Source organism: Gracilinanus agilis, chromosome 3 (genome assembly GCF_016433145.1).
Source record: "Gracilinanus agilis isolate LMUSP501 chromosome 3, AgileGrace, whole genome shotgun sequence".
Classification (NCBI taxonomy): domain Eukaryota; kingdom Metazoa; phylum Chordata; class Mammalia; order Didelphimorphia; family Didelphidae; genus Gracilinanus; species Gracilinanus agilis.
Window position 1 is genome coordinate 525,397,086 of NC_058132.1, and position 26,733 is coordinate 525,423,818.

Genomic DNA, 26,733 nt, shown 5'->3' on the forward strand with positions numbered 1-26,733 from the left:
ATATATATATATACATATACATATATATAAATATATATATATATAAGCCAGATATAAAGTAGATGAAGGTATTATGAGAGGGTAATTGAGGGAATTTCTCTGTATGGAGGACAATCATGGTGATGGGAGATGGAATATAATGTTTCAAATTTAGTATGAGGGCCACTGTATGAGATTTAGGATGTACCCAAAGTACAAAAAACTCCACTATAACTCCATATATAATATATAATATATATATATATGTGTATATATATATATATATGCATGTGTGGGTGTCTATATATACAAACATCTATATAAAATAAAACCCTTATCTTCTATTTTAGAATAGATACTAAGTATTGATTCCAAAGCAGAAGAGTGGTAAGTCTAGATAATTGGGATTAAGCTATTTGCCTAGGGTCACTGGGTTAGGATGCGTCTGTGGTCATAATTGAACCCAGGACATTCCGAGTCTAGGCCTGGTGCTCTATTCACTTCACTACCTAGCTTCTCCAACTTTAAGAATTTAAGAGTGGGCACAGAAAGTTGTTCTCTCTGAGGTAAATAGCATTCTGGATTAGTCTATATCAACTACTAGAAATAGGTAAAGAACTAATCTACCAGAGTAAAGTATCTTAATGATTTCATCCATGGGTACAAATTTGACAACTGTGAGCAGCAGAAGAAAAAAGGTATAAAATGGTCTTGAAAAGTAGTGTCAAATTCAATGGCCTCAAACTATCCTAGAAAACCACAAATTAATATCATTCATGTTGTGTTGTTTTTTGTGTTTTTTGTGAGAGTGGAGGTGTTGTTAAACATTACATTTTAATCTGTTTTAGGTTGTACTTGGGAGTTTTGTCAGATGTGCCTTTGAGTTTTATACCTCTGGCCTAGTTGGTATAGTTTGGAGACCAACTAGACAAGGCCTTTAAAGATCTGGCTAATGTCCTTTATATATGTATTAGTGTAGGCTTCAGTTCACTGGAGTAAGTCCTTTGAATTATCTGTTAAAACAAGCTGGAATAAGTAATTGCCTTTTCATATCTTATGTACATCAGCTGTTGGTAATATTCAAGACTTTTCAACTTATGACTATGAAAACTCTCTGAGATCATTTTGGACATTTGGCCCAAGAGAAAATTCTGGATCTGTTGCTGAATAGATTCTACTAGCCCAGAATGATAGCAAACATAGGAAACATGAGAGTGTCTTTAATAGAAAGTGCAAGCAAACTGTATTGTTTAACTGGCTAGCAAAATTTGGTCTTCATATACATAGAATGAGAAAGATTCCTTGGCAGTTAAGGTAGAAGCTAAGAGGTAATGTTCAGTACATGGCTTTCCTGCCAGGACACATTTTGACCATGGTTGAGATTTTAAGAGTAAACTACTCAAGAAGGTTTGTAACTTGATAGAAATCAGAATGCTTATGCAATGACATCGGTTGCTTAGGATGAAGAAGCTGAAAGATTCTAGGAGGAACTCAATAGGGCCCTTAAAATTAAATCAACATATGCTCTGATACCTCATTTCAATAGAAAGGTGGGGAAAAGTAAGGCTAGTGAGAGATCTACAAAAAAGAGAAGCCAAAGACTTAGGGACTATGTGGAAGCCTCATGCCTCTATATCAGTGATTCCCAAAGTGGGTGCTACCGCCCCCTGGAGGGTGCTGCAGCGATCCAGGGAGGTGGTGATGGCCACAGGTGCATTTATCTTTCCTATTAATTGGAAGAAGTTGGCTCACTACTTCCCGCAAGCAGGAGGACTGATGGAGGATACTACAAGGCTGGCCTACACATGGTCAGACAGAATTACAGTAAGAAACTTTAAATCTATGCTTACCACTGAGAAGTGATTATTGCAGTTGGAACCTAAAATTACAGTTCTGGATATGCTTATAGGTAGAGAGAGATGGTACTAAAGAAAAAGAAGAAAGAAACATAAGATGAACTGGATGAAGTATATAAAGGAAATCTGTGGGTAAAAGTGTCAGTGTGAAGGAGGAGACCCTGCACAGGGTCCAAGTTGAAGAAGGATTCCTTGTAGACAGTGAAGTTCTCCAGATGTTCATGTTTGTGGATGACATTTGCTGATTGCCTCATGCTCTGAAATATCACAGATCTCTCCCAGAAGAAAGTCATAAACACCCAAAAGGGTGTGGCATGACCATGAACACAGGAAAGATCAAGTGGGTGAAGAATGTCTATTGCCCAGATTATGACCCTTATTTGGACAAGTCATAGAGCTTATCCATCAGTATATATATATATATATATATATATATATATATATCTCAGAGATGGTAAAAAATTTGGGCCCAAAGATGAACAAAAGAAGGTAGTGAATTGGACTGCCTTGTGGAAATAATAAAGTTCTTTTAATGACTCCAATTCTTCAATGGAAACAAAGGCCATATTTTAGCCAATACTTTGATGCTGCTTTAGGATAATAAGACATGACATATAACAGTCCTGAAGATTTGAAAATGAGTATGACTAAGAGGGAAAAAGAGAGCAGGCAGCAATATATGATGAGCTTCAAAGAACAATAGGCACAGAAGAGATCATTAAGAGATTTTAACAGGAAGAGAAGATGGCCTGTTCATGTGGCAAAGATAAGGAATAACACATGGAAAGCCAGAGTTCTCCATGGGTACCCTTAAAAATATTAAGAGAAAACAAGGATTTGCTGTAATTTGCAACCTTGGAGAGAACATCCATCTGATTGTTTGAGTACTGAGAAACTGAGACACATGCAGAAGAAAGGGAGAGGTTGGTGAGGGGATTGGATCACTCTCCCAGTATTTGAAAGAGTATCATGTTGAAGGAGTATTTATGCTGTGTGACTCTAGAACACAGAACAGGGAGTCAGACTTTAGGACTTTAGTTCAATAAAAGGAAAGACTAAATTGCCTAAAAATAGAATGGGCTACATCCAAAGGCAGATGAATATATAACTTTAGAGTTGTGTTGTAAAGGGGGTTCATGATTTAGATGCAATGATTTCTAGGGTTTCTTTATGCTCTGGGATTCTATGGATTTATGGATTGTTAGCTCAATCACATTTTAACTAACCTTTAAAAAAACAAAAAAAGTAAATATCAATCTTTTAGGAGGAAGGCTTTTGTTAAAATAAGTTTTTTCACTTATCTTCTTTTCATAATAGGTGTCAGAATCAATGTCAATGCAAACTGACAATGACTAGATCATCACAGAGTCGTTATTCTGAGGGGAAGAAGAACAGTCTCAAAAAAAAACAACCACACAATTCTGGATAGGCTCATATATACTTGTATGTATATACTATGCATAGGTAATGGTATCATTTTTGTACACTTTAGGAAAATTGACAACCAAGAATCTCTCAACATTTAAAATGTGTCATCTCTATAACAGTTCCTATCAAGAATATGACTCACAGTTTATATATCAAACAAGCAGTGATATAATGGAACTCTCTTTCTTCTTGTCCTATGGCTGCCCACTGTGTCACATTCCCCCTAAAGAGCACCTTTATTGTTATCACTAAAAGGTTGTTATTATAGAGAGTTTCTCATTGGGAAATTTGCTTAAAGACCAAGCTGTCTCTTAATATTTATATAATATATTCCTTGAGTCTAGGAATATCCTTCATACAGAGCAAAAAATTGAAGGCTCCATAATCTTGCTTTTGAGTGACTGAAATGATTGTCTGAGATGTGGAATAATAAAGGATGGGAATAAGGAAGACCTACTAGTTAAAATTAGTAGAATACCCCCATCCCCCAATCAAATCAATAACTGAGGTCCTGGGCACAACTGTCCTTGTAGCTGGAGAGTAAGCAATCAATTCATCAATCAAATTAAAAATAAGGCTTTTACTCTCAGATCTTACCCTTAGGTGGTAAGGGTGGCATATAATACATTCAGAAATAAGCAAATACAGATATGTAGAAAATAAATACTTTGTAATGAGGGAAGGAAGCTGAGAGCACAAAAAAGTCAACTGCTCTCAGCCCTCCATACCTGTATACCAAGGTCCTAACATCATAGCCCTAGATGTGCTTATACGGGATGTAGAAATCACATTAAAGAAAATGTAGACGGGACAAGCCATAAACATCTAGTCATAGTCACCCAAACAAGTCCTGTACAACTAAGCTACCCAGACCAACTTAAGACCAAAGCTGAACCAAGGGGCTAGAAAGGGCAAGGGAATCACATCACAGAAACTCTTTTACTGGTTCAGAATCAAAAGTTGCTTTCCCTAGCAACTATCATCTTCTCTCATTCTCAACAACTTCATTACACCCCTTCCTTCCAAAGTTAACAACTTTACTTTCTCTTCCCAATCACTTCTCATCCCTTGTGCTTTTCCTATTCTGCTGTTCAGTTGTGTCTGATTTTTTAAAAAAACTCTTACCTTTTATCTTAATCCAACTCTAAGAGAGATGGGCTAGGCAAATGGAGTTAAATGATTTGCACAAGGTCACACAGCTAGGAAGTATCTAAAGCCAGGTTTGAACCCAGGACCTCCCGACTCCAAATCTGGCCCTCTATCTACTGTGCTACCTAACTGCTTATGTCTGACTCTTTGTGACCCCATGTGCTATATAACATTTGCCAAAATTGTCCACGGGATTTCCTTGGCAAAGATACTAGAGTAGTTTGTCATTTCCTTCTCCAGTGGAATAAGGCAGAGAAGTTACATGATTTGCCCAGGGTTACATTGCTAATGAATGAGGCTGGATTTGAACTCAGTTCTTCTTAACTCTAGGCCCTGTGCTCTCTCCACTGAGATACCTAGCTGTCTCTTATCTTATTATATCATCTGACAAAAATTGTTTAATTGCTAAGATCTGAAGATCTTTTCTCAGTTCTCATTCTTCTAGACTTCTCTAAGAAAACTGATGAGCACTCCCTCCTTTTGGATACTTTCTGTTCCCTGGGCTTTGGTGACTGCTTTCTTCTCGTTCTCTCACCTGTCTGATCTTTGCGTAAGTCTCCTTTGCTGGATCATCAAGCATGTCTTGTTGCTCTGCATGGGTATATCTTAGGTCTTTGTTGTCCCTGCTTCTTTGAACTCACTCTTGGGGATCTCAACAGCTCCCCTGGCCTCAAATATCTCTAAGCAGATGACTCCCAAGGCTACATATATACTTGGCCCTTATCTCTCCTGGCTTTGCATTCTGCCTTTTGACTGTTTCCACATGGATGACATCTCAAGATCAACATGTCTAAGAGAATTTCCCTTTGTACCATCCTTCCTCCTAACTCCTTATTCCTTGTTGAGAATACAACCATCCTTCCAGACACTCAGATTTACAACCTAGAAGTCATTAGTGACTCCTAACTCTCCCTCACTCCTTGATTCCAACTCCTCAGTATTTCTTGCATTTGTCCTCTTCTCTCTACTCACATTACCAACATCCAATTTCAGGCTCTTATTACCTTGGATGATTGCAATAGCCTTCTTACTGATGTCCCTGTTCCCAGTCTCTTCTCTCTTCAATCTGTCTTATACTTAGAGCTATCAAATGAACATTCTTAATGAATAGGTTGGACCATATCATTTGCCTGGCTCAGACAGCTTCACTGGTTCCCTATTGCCTAACTCTCTAGCTTAACATAAAAAGCAATCTCATGACTTTTTTATATTCCTGCCTCTTTCTACTCCCTAACTCCCAATGAAGAGAAAATAAGATTAAAATTAAAATCCTTATAATAAATAGATATAAAAATATCTATAAGACAAATAAAATATCTAACTAATATCCAGATTGTTTTCCCATTCTAAATCCTATGTTCTAGCCAAATTGGTCTGTTTGTTGTAGACTGTGCATGATATCCTGCCTGTCAAGACTGCTTTCTCCCTCTTTTCCTCACTCCTTCTCTACATTTTAGAATCCTAGCTACCTTCAAGAGTCACTTCAAGGGAGCTCCGTCTTCTAGACAGGCCTTTCCTTTTCAGTTTGTGTACTCACACTTCTGAAGTTACTCTGGGTTATAGGCTATATTTGCTTATCTGTGGACATGTGGTTTCCTCCAGAGCAGAAGCTAAGATTAAAAAAAAAACACTTTTTTTAGCCCTTACCTTCCATCTTAGAATCAATATATGTGTATTGATTCCAAGGCAGAAGAGTGGTAAGGGCTAGGCAATAGGGGTTAAGTGACTTGCCCAGGGTCACACAGCTAGGAAGTGTCTGAGACCAGATTCGAACCTAAGACCTCCTGTCTCTAGGCCTGGCCCTCAATCCAATGAGCCACCCAGCTGTACCCCAAAAGCTAAGATTTTAAGAGAGATTTTTGTTTTTCTATCCCTAGCACAGTCCTTGGACCATATTAAGTACATAATAAATGCTAACTGGAGAAAACACTTTCTTTTTGCAGCAGTTTTTACAGTCTAGCCTAGAAGCAACCAAAGACACTGGCAATGACAGAATAGAGCAGAGGTATCATATTCATAGCTTTCACCCCTCAGAATTTCTGAGTTTGGCTAAAACCAAATTAAAATGTAACTAAGAAATGTTTAGCAAAATAAATAAAAAAAAGTTAAAAAACAATATATATTTTCTAAGTTGATATGCCATCATTTGAATTGAACACTACTGGTACAGAGTGTACTTTCAGATTCTAGTTAATATGTTAAAATCTGCTCCAGATGTCACATTATTGTTTCAAAGGCAAAGTTCCCCAATTAAGTTCTATTTGGAAGTGCCTAGATTGAGGATAAGATGGACTTAGGAATGTAGGTGAAACTTGGACTTACTTTACACAATGACTACCAAATACCACACAGGGAAAACAATATTAAGGTATTAATTATAATAATGTTATACAATAGTTATAGACTATTTTTTCCATGTCTTTCTCAAATAACAGGAGTCCAAACTGCAATGTCATGGGTTAATATTGTAAAAAAAAAAATTTGTTCAAGATCTCCATATTTTACTTCCAGGTGCTGAAAACTTAAACTGCCTCTTAATATTACTATGATGGTTTTATAATTGCTTTCTGTCTGTAGGGGTGCGCACAGTCTAAGATTACCTGTTCCTCAGAAACCTCAAGAGGAGGTGCTGCTACTTCTTGTTCAGACTGTCGAATATCTGGAGCATTTGCATTCCGTCTCTGACGTAAAGTAGGAAAAAATCGATTCCAATTAATTATCCTGCCCTAAAAAGAGATCATATATATATATATACTGTTATAATACAAAAACGAATATGGTCATCTTACTATTTAGACTGTCTTTTTTATAAATCCAAACAAATCAGCAAATTATAAAATATAGTATTATGTTACCTTCATATAAGGATGAAAGTTATAGAATAATGCAGTCTCTTTTTCAAAATCAGTATGACATGGGAACAAAGAATAAAATCACTCAATCAATAATTTAAAATGAGCAATTTAATATGGTTTTAGAATTCAATCAGAGACATAAATTTACACATTTATGTTTTCAAGCTTCTCTATCTATTGACTATTCTCTGTTAAATCTTAATGTTAGTGGTGTAGGCCTGAGATGAGGTCAGAAGAAAAGGACAAAAATGGAAAGAAGGCCTCAGTTGTCTTGAAAAAGTCACAAATAATCAGGAGTCACTGTAGTTTTCTTTAGCAGTTTCTGAAAATTTATACTGTTATTGTTTCCATTTTTTTTACTCAGAAAGTAAATCTCTACATGATTCTTAGTATATGTGCAGCTGAAGCAAAAAGTCACCATAATGAAGAGGCCAAAAGGACTTAGAAACTGCATGAGCTGGTAAACAATCTTTTTGTCAAGCAAATGGAAATGAGAGCCAACATTATTTCTGAATACAAACTCATTTCAAAACACTATGGAATAAAATGAGAACAGAATGCATTACTGCTTCATAGAACACTGAAAAGAAGCTGAGGTGAAAATGAACTTGTAAAGAGCCTGACTTGAGCACTACATTAAGCTGGACCATCCTGAGAACATCTATAGATGAAACTGAAAGGATAACATACATATGGAATGGAAAAAATATTCTAGCATTTCTATAAGTGTTCTATAAATGGTTGTCAGCAATGACAATGAAACCAGGACCTTTGTATTCCACCACATCTCAGTATCCAACTACTATGATTACACAGCATCCAAGTTGTAGGAAAAGTGACAATGGCATCCAAGAAGAAAAGCTAGCAGATGGATTTTACTAAAAATACACAGAAGAAATTTGCATTGGTAGTGACATAATTTTAAAAGCATTCATGAATAGATTTATTATCATTCAACAAGTATTTATTAAGCTCCTGTACTAAATGAAACAGCCCCTACACTCACTGAGCTCCCATTCTAATGAAGAAGATAACAAGTACATATGAACATATATAAAACACAAATAGAACATTAATACATAAAACATATACAAAGTAGTTAAGAGGGGGCCTTAGTGGTTGAGGAGATTAGGAGACTTCATGGAGATGTTGGTAACTGAGCTGCATTTTAAAGGAAGAAAAGGACTCTGGGAGGTGGAGGCAGAGAGTATGCATGAGAGGCCTGGGGTAGGGCTGGTACAAAGGTACAGATTGGGTCTGAAGTGCCATGTGGGAAGAACACAGAAAGGACAGTTTGGCTGTACTGGATTGCATAGGGGGAAATGAGGGAATAACAATCAACAAGACTGGAAATATAGGTTGGGGCTAAGTTGTGAAAGGCTTTAAAACCTAAACAGAAGAATTTATATTTTATCATAAGAGACAATAGAAAGCCATTGGCATTGTTTGAGTAGGAGAGTCACATGGTCAGATCTAAGGTTAAGGAGAATTTTTTTTTCATAATGGTATAGGAGAGACTGTAGTAGGGAGAGACTTCAGGAGAACAAATTAGGAGGCAATGAGGGCCTGAACTAAGGTGGTGGCTGTGTAGAAAAAAGGGGTCAAATATGAGAGATGTTGTGAAGGCAGAAATAGCAAGATTTGGCACTTGATGTGGGGTGAAGAACAGTGAGGAAGCCAAGGTAATGCCAAGATCACATTATACTATAATGATGGTGGTTTTGGTCATATATCCAATTCTTTGTTACCCAATTTGAGTTTTTTCCCTTTCTTAATAACATTTTATTTTTTTCCTCAATTACATGAAAAAAATCCCCTAAACCTTTACTATTTTTAAAAATTTGAGTCAAAATCTCACCTTCCCCTCTCCTTCTTTTCTCCTTTCTCTGAGATGCCAAGCAATCTGATATAGATTTTACATGTGTAATAGTGTAAAGCATCTTTCCATATTAGTCATTTTGTGAAAGAGAACTCAAACAAATAAAAGTGAAGAAATAAAGTGAAATATAGTATATATCAGTCTGCATTCAGAGTCTATCACTTCTTTCTCTGGAGGCTGATGGCATTTTTCATCACGAACATTAAGGATTGTCTTAGATCACTGTATTGCTAAGAATAGCTAAGTCATTCATAAATGCTTGTCATATAATATTGTTGTTACTGCGTACAATGCTCTGCTCAATTCACTTTGTATCAGTTTATGTAGGACTTTGAAAGTTTTTCTTAAATCATCCTTTCCATGATTTCTTATGGCACATTAGTATTCCACGTCACAATTTGTTCAGCCATTCTCCAATTGATGAACATCAATTTGGGGTTTTCTTGACAAAGACACTAGAGTAGTTTGCCATTTCCTTCTCCAGCTCATTTTACAGAAGAGGAAGCTGAAGCAAATGAAGTTAAGTGACTTGTCTAGGGTAACATAGCCTACAGTAAGTGTCTAAGGATGAAATGAATTCAGGCTCACTGTTCTATCCACTAAGCTACCTAGTGGTGGTACCTTTGACAAAAATAGTGAAGTTTCGAAGAAGGGAAGACTTGTGGGAAGGATAAGTTTAAGTTTAGATATCCTGGGATCTAAAAGTAAGCTAGATTATGTATGGTACTATTATTATTATCAGGGTTATTTTTAAGAGCAAGAAGAAATTGGCAGTCACCAATATTTTCTCATTATTATAAAATACTTTTGAGAATTTTCTTTTTGTACCGACTCTATCACTATGAAAATAGGAGATGAGTAGATAGAATTTAGGAGATAATTATTTATAATAAAGTATAAGCTCACCATCATGCTATAGAATGTTAAGAGAGAGCCTCCTTTATTAATCATTTGTTAATTACAAATAAGTTTTTGACTTAGAAGAACAAAATATAGCCTTAAAAACTCTCCTTGAATAAGATGTTTTCTCTGCATGTGGAATTCAAGACTAATGACAGATTTGTCCAGGGAGATTAACTTTTCCAATTATTTGTTGTATATCCACATCAAACAATGTAAGGAGAGACACACTCACAAATATATTTGCCAGTGCCATGGGGTTTCAGGGCATTGAGATGTTATGGAGTTGAACAAAGACAAGTACAGAAACAGATGATTTTTTTTTTTTGGGTGAAGACTCATGTCATCCTGCTCACATTTCATCACTGGGGTGGCTGGAAAGAAGGGCAAATGATTACAATTTTGTGTTGGGATATTTAAGGGCTTTAGGAAGAAGGATTGAGGAGCGTCCTAGGCAGGCTAGTGGTGACTGAGAGCTAACAGTGGGCACAGTGAGTGCTAGAATGTGAAAGGAAAGGCAGTGGCTGTGGTGAACGTGTGTACCGGGTACGTTTCTAGCTTAAGAACAGAGAAGGAGGTGACAGCAAGTGTGGAGGCTGGGAGCCCACAGTGCCTGATAAGCATTTTGGTTTAACAGCAGAGAGTGAGAAGGGGCTGGTGTGGAGGTAGCGGTTGCAGTAAATATGTGTTTCAGGTATGTTTTGCAGCATAAGTGAAGAGGAGTATGTTTAGCCAAGTGGAGAGACTGGTGAGCCTGGGAACTCTCAACTATAAACTTTAGAAGCGCATCTCAGTGTGACAGCTGAATATGAACCTGAGTAGAGACCTCTAACTTATGGGGATAGCCACTTTGATGTGTGGGTGTGTAGATGGCTATTCGTTTTTGGTCAGGGTTTGTAGTTTGGTTACTGGTTTCCCTACCAATAGAGCAATCATTGATAACAATTATAAGATCAGATTTTATCTAGTGCAACTTAACTGAATCTAAAGCCCAACTGAACTACTGCTATATTGCAGCAGATTACTAACTAAACCACAAGCCGACCATGACACCATCCCTGCCCAACCCTACAATGGTCATGTCTACAAGCTCCAAGTCTCCCTGTCTGCTCCCATGTATTCATCATACTCTGCTCTTAAAATGAAATGCTACCCCCAAACATACAGCTATGGATGCCTGGCCTCTGAACTCATAGACTACCTGCTCTCATGTCAAAACACACTCAGTACAGCCTTGATCTTTTTTAATGTTCAAATACTGGCCTCAGGTTGGCTTCCAACCTAGCCCATTCTACACCAACTCTCCTTAACTTTTGATATTCCTACATAGACCTTTTAGAAATGCAACCAATCTCTCACATTTCTAGCCATTTTCTCAAAGGCAAAAAGTGGAGAAGGAATACATACTTGTTGTGTATGTCTTCTTTTCTTTCTCAGCATTGAAACATCTATTGATATGGAGGATGCTTTGGGCATATAGAAATTCTACACATGGATTTGTTTCTGATATTCTGCTGATTTCATCATGCTTTAGAACATTATAGTGCCTCTTCAAAGAGATCTAGCACAATGGAAAAGACCTTCAACTTGGAGTCGGAGAATATGGGTTTGAATCAGTGCTCTTCTAAGATGACTTATATGACCCTGGACATATCACACATGGAACTCATCTCTAAAATGAAGGGATTAGACTACATGGCTTCTAAAACTTTTCTAATATAAATCTTTATTCTTATATTAGTCACTCAAAAAAAAGATTGATGTAACAATCCATAATGGAAAAACAAAGTGGATAAAGGATACCCTGCACAAATGGAGACTGAAGCTGTAATCCAGCTCATTGAATTAGTCTATAAGTACATTTTTTTCCCTTTTTATATGTCAGTTTGTTTCAATTAGCAAAAACTCACCTGATTGGGGGCAGCTGGGTAGCTCAGTGGATTGAGAGCCAGGCCTAGAGATGGGAGGTCCTAGGTTCAAACCTGGCCTCAGACACTTCCCAGCTGTGTGACCCTGGGCAAGTCACTTGACCCCCATTGCCTACCCTTACCACTCTTCTGCCTTGGAGCCAATACACAGTATTGACTCCAAGATAGAAGGTAAGGGTTTAAAAAAAAACCCACCTGATCTCGGTCTTCACTTTGGAAACCTACCCCACAAAATCCCTGTTACAAATATATATAGACAAACAAAACTCATGCTCACATTGACCATTTCTGAGAAGATGCTTCATTCTGATTCATCTTTCGGGAAGTAGGGAGCATGTTTAATTACTAGTCCTCTGGAATCATGGTTGGTTATTATGCTGATCTTTATTCTTTCAAAGTTGTTTGTCTTTATAATATCACTGTCAATATGTAATTTATCTTCCTGGTTCTCTTCACTTTATTCTTCACTGGCTCACCCACGTATTTTTTAGGTTCTTTTGAAACCATCCTTTCATCATTTTTTACATCACAATAATATTCCATCCCCCAAATTTTCAGTCATTTCCCAATTCCCCAATATATTATCTCAGATTCCTATTCTTGTCCCCTCAAAAATATATGTGCATCAGGGGGGCAGCTGGGTAGCTCAGTGGAGTGAGAGCCAGGCCTGGAGACAGGAGGTCCTAGGTTCAAATCTGGCCTCAGACACTTCCCAGCTGTGTGACCCTGGGCAGGTCATTTGACCCCCATTGCCTACCCTTCCCAATCTTCCACCTATAAGTCAATACACAGAAGTTAAGGGTTTAAAATTAAATATATATATATGCATCCTTAGAGTTCATTTTGCTTAGGACTAATGCCACTCTTGATCTACCTTCCTGTTAATATCCCTTCACCCCTTTTCTTCCCCTTTCCCTCTTGAGTGAATGCATCACTGCAACCAACTCTGTGTGTTTGTGTGTGTGGGGAGGCATGTGTGTGCATTATTTCCTCCTTTGACCAGTTCTGATGAGAATGAAGTTCAAGTGTCAATTGTTCTCCCTATTTCTTCATTTGTATAAATGTTTATCCTCATCATGTGAGATAACATCCCCATACCTGTGGCTTCTTAGTACTTGAATTCTTTCTTTTTGGCTGTTGCAGTATTGCTATCATTACCCAGAAGCCCTAAATTTTGGCTATAATATTTCTGGGAGTTTTCATTTTGGGAAATGATCAGCTGATTCTTTGTATGTTCTTTGTCCTCTGATGACTGCCCTTGGTTTGAGTTCTTTGAGTTCTTAATGTGGATTTGGGACTGAGCAACAGCAGAATGCCACTAGTCTCAGCCACTATCAGCTAGCTAAGAAGGCCTGTTGATTTTTAGTGGGGGAAATATAGGCTCTTCTTTGTTCTGGTCTGATTATTCCTCTGCAGGCTTTAGATTGGCTAGAAGCTAGAACTGAGAATACACGATGCTTCTAGAATCTGAGCTACAAATGCTATTATTTTCATCTGAACTTGCTCCTCTTGGAATACAGCCTAAAGCTTATGATCACCATACCCGTAGGCATAGGTTGCCTCTTCCACCCTGGTGCTGTGACCCAGAATTGGCTAGTAAACAACAAAACTTCCAGTTACCTATTCCAATAGCATCCCAGTAGGAGTTGGGACCTCCTTTTGCCTTGGTACACAGAATAAATGGGGTGCCAGAATGCATGGTGTGCTCCCGGCCAGACTCTGTCCCTGGCGGCTGATAGCCTATGACTCTATTCTGTCTTGTCTATATCTCTTGGTCTATGTCCCTGTTCTGACTTGGACTGAACAAGTGATGCACTGTGATTTGTTATTGGATTTCCCAATTAGAATTTGGGCTGATATATATTCTACATCTGTTTGGAGTTGGGGAGATGAAAGAAGAATGACTGTATTGCCTCCTGCTACTCAGCCATCTTGGCTTCACCTTCCAGTATATAGGCTTTGGATAGATACTACAGACAGATAACAGCCTTCTGGTGAAGCGATAGAGGTATGAAATCGTAGAAGAATATATAATCATTGAAGAATAAAAATTGAAGGTGATCCAACAGTTCATGGAAAAATGTACAGTTGGTGTAAATAGGCCTCAGAATATTGTGAATGGTGATACACACTCAAGAATAGCACAAAAGACACCTTCAGGAACATGCATGACCATAAAAAGGAGTAGACAGGTCGTAAAGTGAGAGGAGCAGGTAATAATGACAGCCTGAGCACTAACATATCCATAAAATATTAAAAGGACTAAAGAAAGGCTTTCGGTCTTGGTAGATCCCCTATGAAAAATTTATAAAAAGACACTAACAAAAGTCATATAGTATGAAAAAGTAAGATGGATAGCAATCTTCCCCGTGGAAAGCATGCCTACATCAATGAGATTATGGATGCACTGAAGTTAGAAAATAAATGCTAAGTTTGCTGTATACTCAGCCTCAGCAAGACTAGACCCTGAGAGAGGAAATATCAAAGGATATTCTAAAAGTGGGAACAAAGTGCATGATCAATTTTAGATAGTCTAAGGATAGTTATGAGTCAACTGTAGCAAAATTTCTTGTTTACCTTATATCAGCTCTATAAGTTAGAAAATAAGAAAGGGCAGCCAGGTGGTTCAATGAATAGGGAGTCAGGCCTGGATATGGGAGGTCCTGGGTTCAAATGTGACCTCAGATACTTCCTAGCTGGGCAAGTCATTTAATTCAATACTCAGTATCAATTCTAAGTCAGAAGGTAAGGGTTTAAAACAACAACAATAATAACAACAACGTATTCTTTCAGGTAGAAATGCAAAAACTTAAAAAAACGAGGGGGAACATATAAGCAATTAAATTGCCCAGGTATAGTTTTTTAAAAGCAAGTCTTTAGATGGTTGGTAATAGCCCCCTTAGATTTTATAGCAGAAAACTTCAATTATGTTTATGACAGTAAGAAAATGCCTTAAAAGCATTAAGTTTTATAAGTACTAATTCTAAGATGTTTTGGCACTGTTCTCCTTTTTGTAGGGTTTAATATGGACTTGCCATCTGTCTCCACAAACAGGAAACATTTCCTTCACTTTGTCTTCTTTAAATGCAATAACCACATATTTTAAAAAATGGAAAAAGGAAACAGCTTGCATTTTAAAAAGTGATCAACCAAAAAACTTGCTTTGTATGTTTAACATACTTTTTAAGATTCGAAACAGTCATTTCACAAAATGTCCAAAGTAGTTATGGAAGTTCTTAATGAAATAAAGGACTCATTGAAAGCAAGAATGTTTGAACTCTTTGAAAATAAAATTTCAAACTGAGAAGCATCCCAGTTCTAGTAAGGTATGTGAACCACAAAGCTGACCAAATTGAAGCTGATAAGGAACATGAAAATAGAGGATTTCAAAGGCTTTTTGAATGATGTCAAAATACAATGATGTCAAACACAAATTGTGTAAACTAGTATATGGCATTTTGTCAGCCAACCAATGTTTACAGAGTGCTTACTATGTGGTCAGGGCTGCTAGGTATTAAGGAGAAAAGTTGGGAAGTGTAAGATGTGGTTTATGCCCACAGAAAATTTAAAATCTATCTTGGGGGCCAAGATTTAAATACAAGAAACAAAGACTATACTATAAGGGCAGTGCATAATTAAGTACTAAATTGGGTAGCAAAGATTCAAAATGCTACAGCAATTGGAAGATGAGAGGGATCAGTGTGAGACTGGCTAACTGAGAGGGGGTTTCATGCAGCAAATGGGATTTGAGCTGAGTTTTGAAAGCTGATTAGGATTTGGGTGGCTGAGAAAAAAAGGGGAAGGCATTCTAGGAAGTGTGAATAGTTTTAGCAAAAACAGGAAACTGAGAATAAGCCTGGCATATGCTTATTACAGTTAGAAGACAGATGACTGGAGCAGAGAAGTTTATGTAAAGGACTTGTGGGAAACAAGAATGGAAAATGTGGCTTATTAGGAAGACCACTTGATCTGGAGTCAAAGGATTTGAGAGCAAATGCTGATTTTACTATTACTAGCAGGGAAACCTTGAGCAAATCATTTCATTTCTCTGAGCCTTGGCTTGTTCATCTGTTAAATAGGAATAACAATACCTACCTCCTAGTGTTTTTATAAGGAAAACAATCTGTAAAACTTAAAAGTGAAATGTGAGACATTACTAGAGGCAAACAGGACCATATAGTGCCTTTTGCTAGACAATTTAGATTTGAAGATACAATTTTTCTCATTCAAATTAACTTGGAATCAAAAAATTATTTGTTAAATTAATTTCTCAGATATGTATATCTTTACTTCATAAAAAGATTTTGAAGACCCTAGAAAAGTCCAATGCTGGTTACAGTATGCTGGTGCAGCTGATACACAAATAGTCTTTGAAAAAAGGGAGAAGAGAAAAGATAGAGTTAAACATCTGGTAGTTTAGAATTACTGAGCAAGATCACCTTTTACATTTTCTCCTAAGTCTCTGCTCTGGGTATTCTTCGTTTTCCCCTAAACACAATCTTACTTCGTAACCTCATCAGCTTCCATGAGTTCAATTCTCATTTTATGCAGATGACTCCCTCACCTCTCTAGTGACTTCTGGTCTTACATCTCCAAATGCCTCTTGGACAGCTTAAACTGGATGTCCTATAGATAATTCAAACTCAAAAAGTCTGAAACAGAACTCATTATCTTCTCCCCAAATCTGTCCTTTCAGACTTCTATCCTATTGATGAGGGCACCATGATTCTCGGTCACCCAGGCTTATATTTTTTGTGTCACCCTCAACTCCTAGCAGACAACTGACTAGCAGTCAACTGACATACACAGACTGTTGTCAAGTCTTCTTGTTATGCCTTCATAACCTCCTGTAAAACCCTCCTTTCTTCTATAACCAGAACATAAGTTACCCTCAAGCACCTCATGCTTAGATGACTACAATAGCCTTCCGGTTGGTGTCTGCCTCATGTCTCTCCCTGTTCCAGGCCATCCTCTATTCAAACATTAAGTTGATTTTGCTAAAGCACAAGTCTAGCTGTATCCCCTTTCTGGCTTTGTAACCTAGTCCCTTGTTACCTTTCCAGTCTTCTGCTCCCTGCTGCCTGTCCTCTGCAAATTCTCCAAACCAACAACACTGGCCTTCTTCCTGTCCTCACAGGATACTTCATCTCCTGACTGTGTGTTTTCAATGGCTTTTCCTTTCTGGAATTCTCTCCTCACCTTTGCCCTGTAATGATGGATATATTTGAGATATTTGATGGCAAAGGGCTGACAGACTTGGGTGTGAGTGCCCGTCAGCTCCCTCTCTCAATATATCCACATTACTTGGACAATGGAGGAGATTTCTCTGTAATGATGACTAATCAGAGAAAGGAGCTAACACTGATGGCTTGAGGGAAGGCTTTCTTAGCTGGTGAGGGTGGGTGGTATCTCTGGCTGGATAAGCACAGACCCTCCTCAGGCAGAAGCTTCCCCCTTGGGTAAAGCAGGCACTGCAGGGGGTCTCACTAAGAATGGAGTCTGACTTGAGCAGCTCTCTCAGACCCCTTTCCCTTTTCTGTCCCTTGAAATAACTCCTTTTATTCGACTATGAACTGTTTATTAAGGTGAATTAAGGTATTTGAAGATGGGGAGGATGGAAGTAACCAGGAAAAGAACCCTGATTCCCAAGAAACCCTTTGGGTCTGCTCTTGAATCAGTCACTGGGCGAGCTCCTCTCCTCTCATCTTGAGATCCCAGAATGAAAGCCCCTCCTTCAGGGTTCTTCCTTCCCACGATGCCTTGCTCTCCTCCAACCGACCTTCCAGGTCAATCAGCCAGCTTTCAATATTCCAAAAGGTTGCTTTAACCCATTCTGCATTTGTAGCCCCCTGGCTTTCCTGCCTTGCTTTAGATTCGGCTAAAATCCCCCTGGGCCTGCTCTATTGGCTTCCCTCACGGTGTGTCATATGAATGTGGTGGTCTGCTCATTTTTCCCATTAAAACTTGAGATTCTTGACAACAAGGCCCACGTTTTTAAAGTCTTCCTTTGCATTGCCAGGGCTTATGATATTGTAGTCTCACAGGAGGTGCTTCACAAATGGTTGTTGATTGAATGTGGTTACTTCTTGAATTATGATAGGGGGTTTTTAAGCTAAGGTCCACAGATCCCCATGTGATCTATGGATAGATTTCAGGAGGCCCAAATACTTGGATGGAGAAAAAGTGTATCTTTATTTTCAATAACCTCTCACTAAAACTTAGCATTTTGTTCAATTATTTAAAAACTATTAATTCTAAGAAGGCATCTCTAGGCTTTACCAGACTGCCCAGATCCATGACACAAAAAAATGTTTAAGAATTCTTGCATCAGGACAATGGCAAGAGTATGCTAATTATTGAACTCTAGCATCTAGACAAAGTAATGCTGGGCCATCAGATAATGTAAGAAATCTGGTAAGTATAATTAATAATAATAGTTAGCATTTATATACCTCTTTAATGTTTGCAAAGTACTTTCCATGCTACCTCATTTGAAACTCAAAACATCCATGTAATATAGCTGCTATTATTATTCCCATTTTACAAATGAGGAAACAAGACCAACAGAGGTGAAGTGACTTGCCCAGAGTCACACAGCTAATAAGTGTCAGAGATAAAATTTGAACTTAGGTCACCCTGACTCCAAGTTTACACTATCTACTGAATGAATTAGCTGCCCCCTTAAAGCAGTGGCCTCCATTAAAAAATTGTAAGCCTAAGTTAAGACTTTTAAGCATACACCCTAAATATGTATACATTTTCTTGTTCATATATTATGTACATATACCACTTATAATTATCTCATGAAGTGACCTAAGGGAGAGAGGATGGGGTAGAATTTTCCCAACAGTGAGTGTCTGCCCAGTAGTTCTGGGCAGTTTAGGTTATACTTGTCTGGAGAAGTGACTGGAAGATGCTTGGCAGGAAGAATGGATACTCATATAGTGGAGTGAGAGGGTACAATGCTGAAGCACCAAAGTAGGTACAGCTGTATTGGAGATGAGCCCCATGAATGGTTTTCAATTGGCTAATGAAGTGAGACTGATACATAGAGATGGTTGATCACACACCACTTTAGGGTTAGGCCCTGCCGCCTCCTCCCTTCCATCTCAGAGAAAGTGATGGCCTCCACTTTGGAGACACTGACTTAGAGAGCAACATGCTTAGGAGTCCTCAGGGAAACCCAATGGAAACTGGTGACTAGCAATTAGTGATGATAGCAATCAGTGAACTGAGGAGTCAGAACAATTAAAGAACTAAGGATTTTAATTTCATTAGGTATGGAGGAAGGTGAGAAAACTCTTTTAGTAAGATGAAAAGACTGCTGGTTTTTTTCAGGGGCAATCAAAAACTACGCACTTAGCCAATTCAGATTTGTTTCCTTGGTAAAGTACAAAAACTTATCTTCTCTGTGGGAGCATGACAAAGAAAGCCCTATGGAGAGTAATCAGTACTTATGCCTAACGGCAATCAAATTGTAACACCAATATTATAAGATGAATGACTGTGAATGACCTAGTTATTCTCTGCAATACAATGATTCAAGACAATTCCAAAAGGAAGCTGCTTTTGGCTAGAGAAAGGACAGCAAATTCAGACTCGTTAGACTTGGCCAGGTGATTATGGGACTCTCTCTTACTCCAACTTTTACTAATAAATATTTATAAATTAATATACAGTCTCTAGAGAATTTTAATCATAACAGACCTGGTTGTTCTGAAGTTTGGCTATAATATTACTGGGAGTTATCCTTTTGGAATCTCTTTCAGAAGGTGATCTGTGGATTCTTTTCAAATTCTATTTTCTCCTCTGTTTCTAGACTATCAGGTCTGTTTTGATTGATAATTTCTTAAAAGATGATGTCTAAGCTCTATTTTTGGTCATAGATTTTGGGTAGCTCAATAATTCTTAGATTATCTCTCATGCATTTATTTACCAGGTCAGTTGTTTTTCCAATGAAATATTTCACATGTTCTTCTATATTTTGATTCCTTTTAATTTGATTGTTTCTTGATGTCTCATGGAATCATTAGCTTCCACTTGTCCAATTCTTAAGGTCTGATTTTTGTGTGAACTTTTTACCTCTTTTTCCATTTGGCCAATCCTACTTTTGAAAGAGTTTTTCTTTCAGTGAATTTTTGTATCTCTTTTTCCATATGGCCAATGAAGTTTTCTTTAGTGTATTTTTATGCCTCTTTTACCAGTTTGCATATTATGTTTTTTAAGGTATGACTTTCTTCAGTAATTTTTTTTGTGCCTCCTTTACTAAGCTATTGACTCTTTTTTTCATGATTTTCCTGTATCATTATCATTTTTTCCCCTGATTTTTCTTCCACCTCTCTTATTTCAGCTTTAAAATCCTTTTTGAACACTTCCATTAATTTTTTGGGGGCTTGAGGGCAATTCATATTTTTCTTGAAGCCTTTAGATTAATTTGTTGTCTCCTTCTGAGTTTTTTTGGTCTTCCCTATCATCAAAATAAATTTCTATTTTGTTGTTGTTGTTGTTTACTCATTTTCCAGCCTTTTTATTTTCTTTTAATGAAAAAAAAACTGTATTAAAGGGAGCTTCAGATTCTTTTTGTGGTTACCTCTAGAGTTAGCTTTATGGGGGGAATTTTGGGAAGATGGCAGCGTAGAAGTAGCAAGGCTCCAGACCTCCATAAAGCCCTTTTCCACCAATCAAAGACAAAGGGCTCTGAGGGAACAGAAAACCAAATCTGACAACACAACAGAACTGGGGGATCCTCCAGCTGAACCCAACTTAAAAGGTACACAGAAGAACCCAGATCCCCTCCTCCATCTAATGTGCTGAGTCCCCAGCTGATCCTGGAATCTGTGGGTGGGCTGGGGCTCTAGTCCGAGGGAGTGCCTTGCTGGCACAGCTGTGCCAAACTCAAGGCTCTGATTATGGACAGCAGGGAGGCTGCTGGGGAAGAAACACAGAGAGGGTGAACATACACTCCATCTTGCGCTGCCCACCCTCCTTTTCTCTCTAGGTTTTGACCTCAGGGCACTTCGAGCTATGCGGATCAACCCCACCTGGCTTAATCCTATCAATACAACAGACAAGAAGTCTTCAGAAGGTAGGGAATCTCCAACACCCCCCCCCCCCTTCACAGACTACAGTGAAAGAAGTCAAATTCACTCCTCTAGTTTTTACCAACAGCTGGGGAAAATCTGGCCCCAGGTCCTACTAACCTAATTAAACAACAAAACAGAGAAGAAGCCCTCCCAGGATTGAATAGCCCAAACCCACATATAAAAAAATGATCAGATGACCAAGATTACAGCCAATTACAGGGGAGAAAGAAGGAAAAAATATGAGTAAACAACAGAAAAAGAAAAAAGAAACCACAATCGATAGCTTCTATGCAGAAATTGAACAAAGAGTAAATGAATCAGAAGAAGATAAAGGGACACCAAGAAAAAACAGAAATTTCAGTGAAATGGACACAGGCTTTGGAAGAACTTAAAATTCAATTCATTCAAAAACTCAAAATTCAATTATCTTGAGAACTCAGAAAACAATCAACAGAGGCTGAAGACAATTGGGAAAAGGAAATACATGATCTAAAACAAGAAAATAATGTCTTAAAAGCTAAATTGACCAGCTGAAAAGCAAAGCAAAGAAGGTAAAAGATGATCTACAAAGAATATCAGACCAGAAGGAGAAGGATGACCAAAAAGTCAAGGATGAAATTCAGTCTTTAGAAATTAGAATTTAACAACTAGAAGTAAATGACTTCACAAGGCAGCAAGAATATATAAAACAAAATTTAAAAAATGAGAAATTTGAGGAAAATATGAAACACCTCATTGACACAACCACAGATCTGGAAAACAGATCTCGAAGAGACAATTTAAGAATTATTGGTCTACCAGAACATCATGACAAAAGAAAAAGCCTAGACATCATCGTACAGGAATTATCCAAGAAAACTGTCCTGATATTCTTGAATAAGGGGGAAAAGTGGAAATGGAAAGAATCCACAGATCACCTCCTATATTTAATCCACAACTGACAACTACAGGAATATTATAGCCAAATTAAAAAACTACCAGACCAAGGAAAAAAATATTACAAGTTGCTAAGAAGAAGTCATTCAGATACCAGGGAACTACAGTAACACAGGATCTGGCTGTATCTACATTGAAGGACCAGAAGGCATGGAATATAATATTCCGGAATGCAAGAGAGCTGGGTCTACAACCAAGAATTAACTAGCCATCAAAACTGACTATATTCTTGCAGGGGAAAGTATGGTCATTCAACAAAATTGAAGACTTCCAAGCCTTCATAAAGAAAAAACCAGATTTAAACAGAGAGTTTAAGAGAGAGGGGGGAAAAAACAAAAAACCCTTTTCTTGGGGGCAGCTGGATGGCTCAGTAGATTGAGAGCCAGGCCTAGAGACAGGAGGTCCTAGGTTCAAATCTGGCTTCAGACACTTCCTAGCTGTGTGACCCTGGGCAAGTCACTTAACTCCCATTGCCTAGCCCTGTAACAAATAAAAAAATTAATATAGAAGGATATATAAAGATATTAGGGTTTAAAAAATAGATTAAAAAATAATCCTTTTCTTTAAGGGACCCAATAAGTTCAATTGACTTATATCCCTATAAGAAAAGAAGATACTGGTAACTTTAAAAAATTGTTATTAACCACAGTGTAGCTAGAAGAGGGAACAGGGACAAACTGTATAGGATGAATGTCAAGGTATATGTATATATGCATATATACATATATATATATATATAACTAGAGGTAAAAAAGGAGATAATATTAAAAGAAATGGGAAAACAGACAAAATGGAGTAAATTTATATTTCATAAAGAAGCACATGGGGCAAACATGGGAGAAGACCAATACAATGGAAAGGTAAAGAGGTTGGAGAAAGGAAATACTTAATTCTTCAGTGCATTGAAATTAACTTAAAGAGGGAAGAACAATCAGATCCATTGGGGCAGAGAATTGATATGCACCCTATAGAAAAATAGAAGGGTAACAAACGGACTGGTGGGGAGGGAAATAATACTAAGGAGGAAAAGGGCAGGTGGGAGGCGTAGCTTAAAAAGACTCTAAAGAATAATGTTATAAGTAAATAAATAGGCTAATGAGAGGCTTATAATTAGAGTGCAAGGGTAGTACCAACTGAGTCTGCTAGGCAGGGAGACTAAAGCTTCAGTAGAGGACGATTTAGTTCAGCCAGGGTTGTGTGGGACTGAGCTGAAATGTTTTTTGTTTTTTTTTTTTAATTTTAAACCTTTAACTTCTGTGTATTGACTTATAGGTGGAAGAGTGGTAAGGGTAGGCAATGGGGGTCAAGTGACTTGCCCAGGGTCACAGAGCTGAGAAGTGTCTGAGGCCGGATTTGAACCTAGGACCTCCCGTCTCTAGGCCTGGCTCTCAATCCACTGAGCTACCCAGCCTACCCCTGAGCTGAAATGTTTTAATCAGTCTCTCTGTTGTCTCTAAGCTCCTTGAGGTAAGGAGTGAGATGCCCCTCCCCTCCTGATGGAAACTGAAAGCCAACAGGAAGTGAAACTTGGTTCACTTCCTGAGCAAGATAGATGCCTGGTTTAGCCCCTCAGGAAAAAAAGGGAAAGCTATCTTTCCCTCTTCAGCTTTGGCCCTAGTTGATAGTATAAATGAATCAACAGAAGCTCTTTGAATAAAGGCCAAGGGGTTTATTAAAGGCAAGGGTGAGCTGAGGGAAGAGGGATAAGGTCTGGGAAACTGTTGCTAAGGGTGAAGCCAGTGCTGGGGGAGGTCTCAGAAGGTAGAGGTCAGGCTGAGGGAACCAGCCCCTCAGCCAAGGATAAATTTCACTGCCCTGATATAGAAAGGTCTAGCAGGTTAACAGATGAGGGTAATGGCTTGGATTAAGGGTGTCCTTGCCTGCCTAAGTAAACTAATTTCCCACGTTCTCCTCCCACCAATTTCCCTCCTCTCAGGGACCAAGGGGAAGATGCAGGGGATAGCAGGATGTCTGGGTCAGGTCAAGGAAATCACCCCACAGTTGGTTCCCCAGGAATATTTATAGTCCTAGCTCCAATGGTTTTTGGCCGTGAGTCAACATTCCGTTTCCTTAACTGTCAGGATTGCTTCTGGTGGTTTTGCAAATGCAAGAGATTCTTGCAGCAACCCTGCATTACAATAATAAGAGGGGAATAAGAAGGGAGAAGGGAGAAAGGGAAGTACAATAAGGGAGGGGATCAGGGGAACTGATTAAAAACAAAACACTGGTATAGAAGGAAATAGTGAAAGAAGAAAGGGCAGGACAAGGAGAGGGAATCAAAATGTCTGGGAATACACAGATGATAATTATAATTCTGTGAATGGGATGAACTTGCCCAGAAAACAGAAGCAAATAGCAGAGTGGATTAGAAACCCAAATCCTACCATATGTTGTCTACAAGAAACACATATGAGATAGGTAGACATACATAGAGTAAAAATAAAAGGCTGGAGCAAAATCTATTGGATTTCAACTGAGAAAAAGAAGGCAGGAGTTGCAATCATGATTTCTGACAAAGCCAAAGTAAAAATAGATCTGGTTAAAAGAGATAGGGAAGGTAATTACATCCTGATAAAAGGCAGTATAAACAATGAAGAAATATCAGTACTCAACATGTATGCACCAAATGGTATAACATCCAAATTTCTAAAGGAGAAACTGGCAGAGCTCAAGGAGGAAATAGATAATAAAACTATACTAGTAGGACACCTGAACCTTCCCCTATCAGATCTAGATAAATCAAACCAAAAAACAAATAAGAGAAGAGAGGTAAATGAAATTTTAGAAAAATTAGAGTTAATTGATATGTGGAGAAAAATAAATAGGGATAAAAAGGAATAGACCTTCTTTTCAGCAGCACATGGAGCATTCACAAAGATTGACCATGTACTAGGATATAGAAATATGGCAAACAAATGGAAAAAAAGCAGAAATTATAAATGCAACCTTATCAGATCACAATGCAATAAAAATAGTTATTAGCAAGGATACATGGAGAGGCAAACCAAAAACTAATTGGAAATTAAATAATATGATTCTCCAAAATAAGTTAAAGAACAAATTATAGAAACAATTAATAATTTCATTGAAAAGAATGACAACAATGAGACTTCTTACCAAAACCTATGGGATGCAGCCAAAGCAGTACTAAGGGGGAAGTTTATGTCACTGAGTGCATATATTAACAAATTAGGGAGGGCAGAGGTTGATAAATTGGGCATGCAACTTAAAAAACTAGAAACTGAACAAATTAAAAATCCCCAGATGAAAACAAAATTAGAAATACTAAAAATCAAAGGAGAAATTAATAAAATTGAAAGTAAAAGAACTATTGAATTAATAAATAAGACTAGAAGCTGGTACTTAGAGCTAGCATCTCTGGATCTATAAGTTTTCAGTTCTTCTGAGGTGTTATGATCCAAGGAGAGGTATGTTTAGTACTCTACTGGCCTGTGCTCTGGTTTGTGAGTAATCATAATCACTCTTTCCCTCTTTGGAACTATAATCAGAGTCTCCTGCTCCTTTGTGGCTACAAGTGCAGGTATGTGCTAATGTTCCTCCTCAGCTTGGGACTGTGCTCCAGGACTGCTTCCTGGATCTGCATATGGGCAATGCAACAAGAGTCTTGTACACCTAGAGCCAGTAAAGAAACCCCTGTAATCTCCTTCTGGGCAGTTGTCCAAACCCTCTTACTTTCTGTGGCTGAGAGCTCTGGCAGCCTTTGGGGCTGATTCAGTTGTGCCCAGTATTGCCAAAGTGGGGTCTACTATGGTATCTTTCTTTGCCTTCCACCTCCACCCTGGTGCAATAGATCTTTCATGCTGGCTTTCTAAATTGTTTTGGGCTGAAAAATTATTACACCATGTCTTTTTGTGGGTTATACTGCTCCAAAATTTGTTTTGAAGTATTATATCTTAGATTTCTGAAGGTTAATTTGGTAGAAATCAGGGGAGTCTGTATGCCTTTTCTGAAATCTTGGCTCTGTCCCCCCTACCAACTTGTGTAAATTAGTTTGTTTCATCCAAAGTATATGATCCAAATAGTTCTATAAGGAAATATATACTTCTTAAGAGATTTACTTACTATGGGGATAAAAGAAAAAAAAATCCTACAAATTTTCTTTATTACAGAAAATCAATGTGAGAAACTTTTTTGACTCGTTTTGTTAGATTCCATGGCAGACTGCTGGAGCAAGTTTTAAAGGCCTTGTAGTCAGTTCACAGAATCCTAAAACATTAGCCTTACAAAGGATCTTAGCATCTTCTAAAGTTGAGGACCTTTTGTGGGGGGAGCACTTTATACATGGTGGGGGGTTTGGGAGGTAGGAATTAATTAGGATAACCCTCATTAAATGATTCTCTTCAGGCTGGTTGATTATGGAAGGTAACGGAGAAAACTAGATATTAAAATCCTAAATGAAGTATAAAGATGTCTTTTACTCTGTCCCCTTTAAAAGATATAGAGAAATGTCTAAAGGTAGGATTGAGGGAAGTAGAGAGTGGCTAGCCACTAGCTGGCTGAAGGAATGGTCATATCCTTATGGCCCTATGAAAAGCAAGATACTATCTAGTAATTCAATTGAAGCAAGAGGCAGCTTTGAGGAATGTGAACCCTAGTTGTAAAGAAAAGAGCTGCCTGTGAGAGAACAATCAAGTCCTTGACAGGGAGTCATTGTTTGTCTCTTAGAGGGTGGGGTTGGTAATTCTTTTTCTTCTTCCCCTTCCCTTTGCCCCTCAATAA

General features: G+C 38.0%; 1 protein-coding gene across 1 annotated transcript in view; it reads right to left on the reverse strand.

The window, feature by feature from the left end:
- The window catches only part of UBAC2 (UBA domain containing 2), a 284,290-nt gene that overhangs the window by 17,485 nt on the left and 240,072 nt on the right, over window positions 1-26,733 (reverse strand). The window contains exon 8 of the mRNA XM_044670551.1: window positions 7,013-7,138. Within this exon, the coding sequence (XP_044526486.1) occupies window positions 7,013-7,138 (126 nt within the window). The remainder of the gene's footprint in view (window positions 1-7,012; window positions 7,139-26,733) is intronic.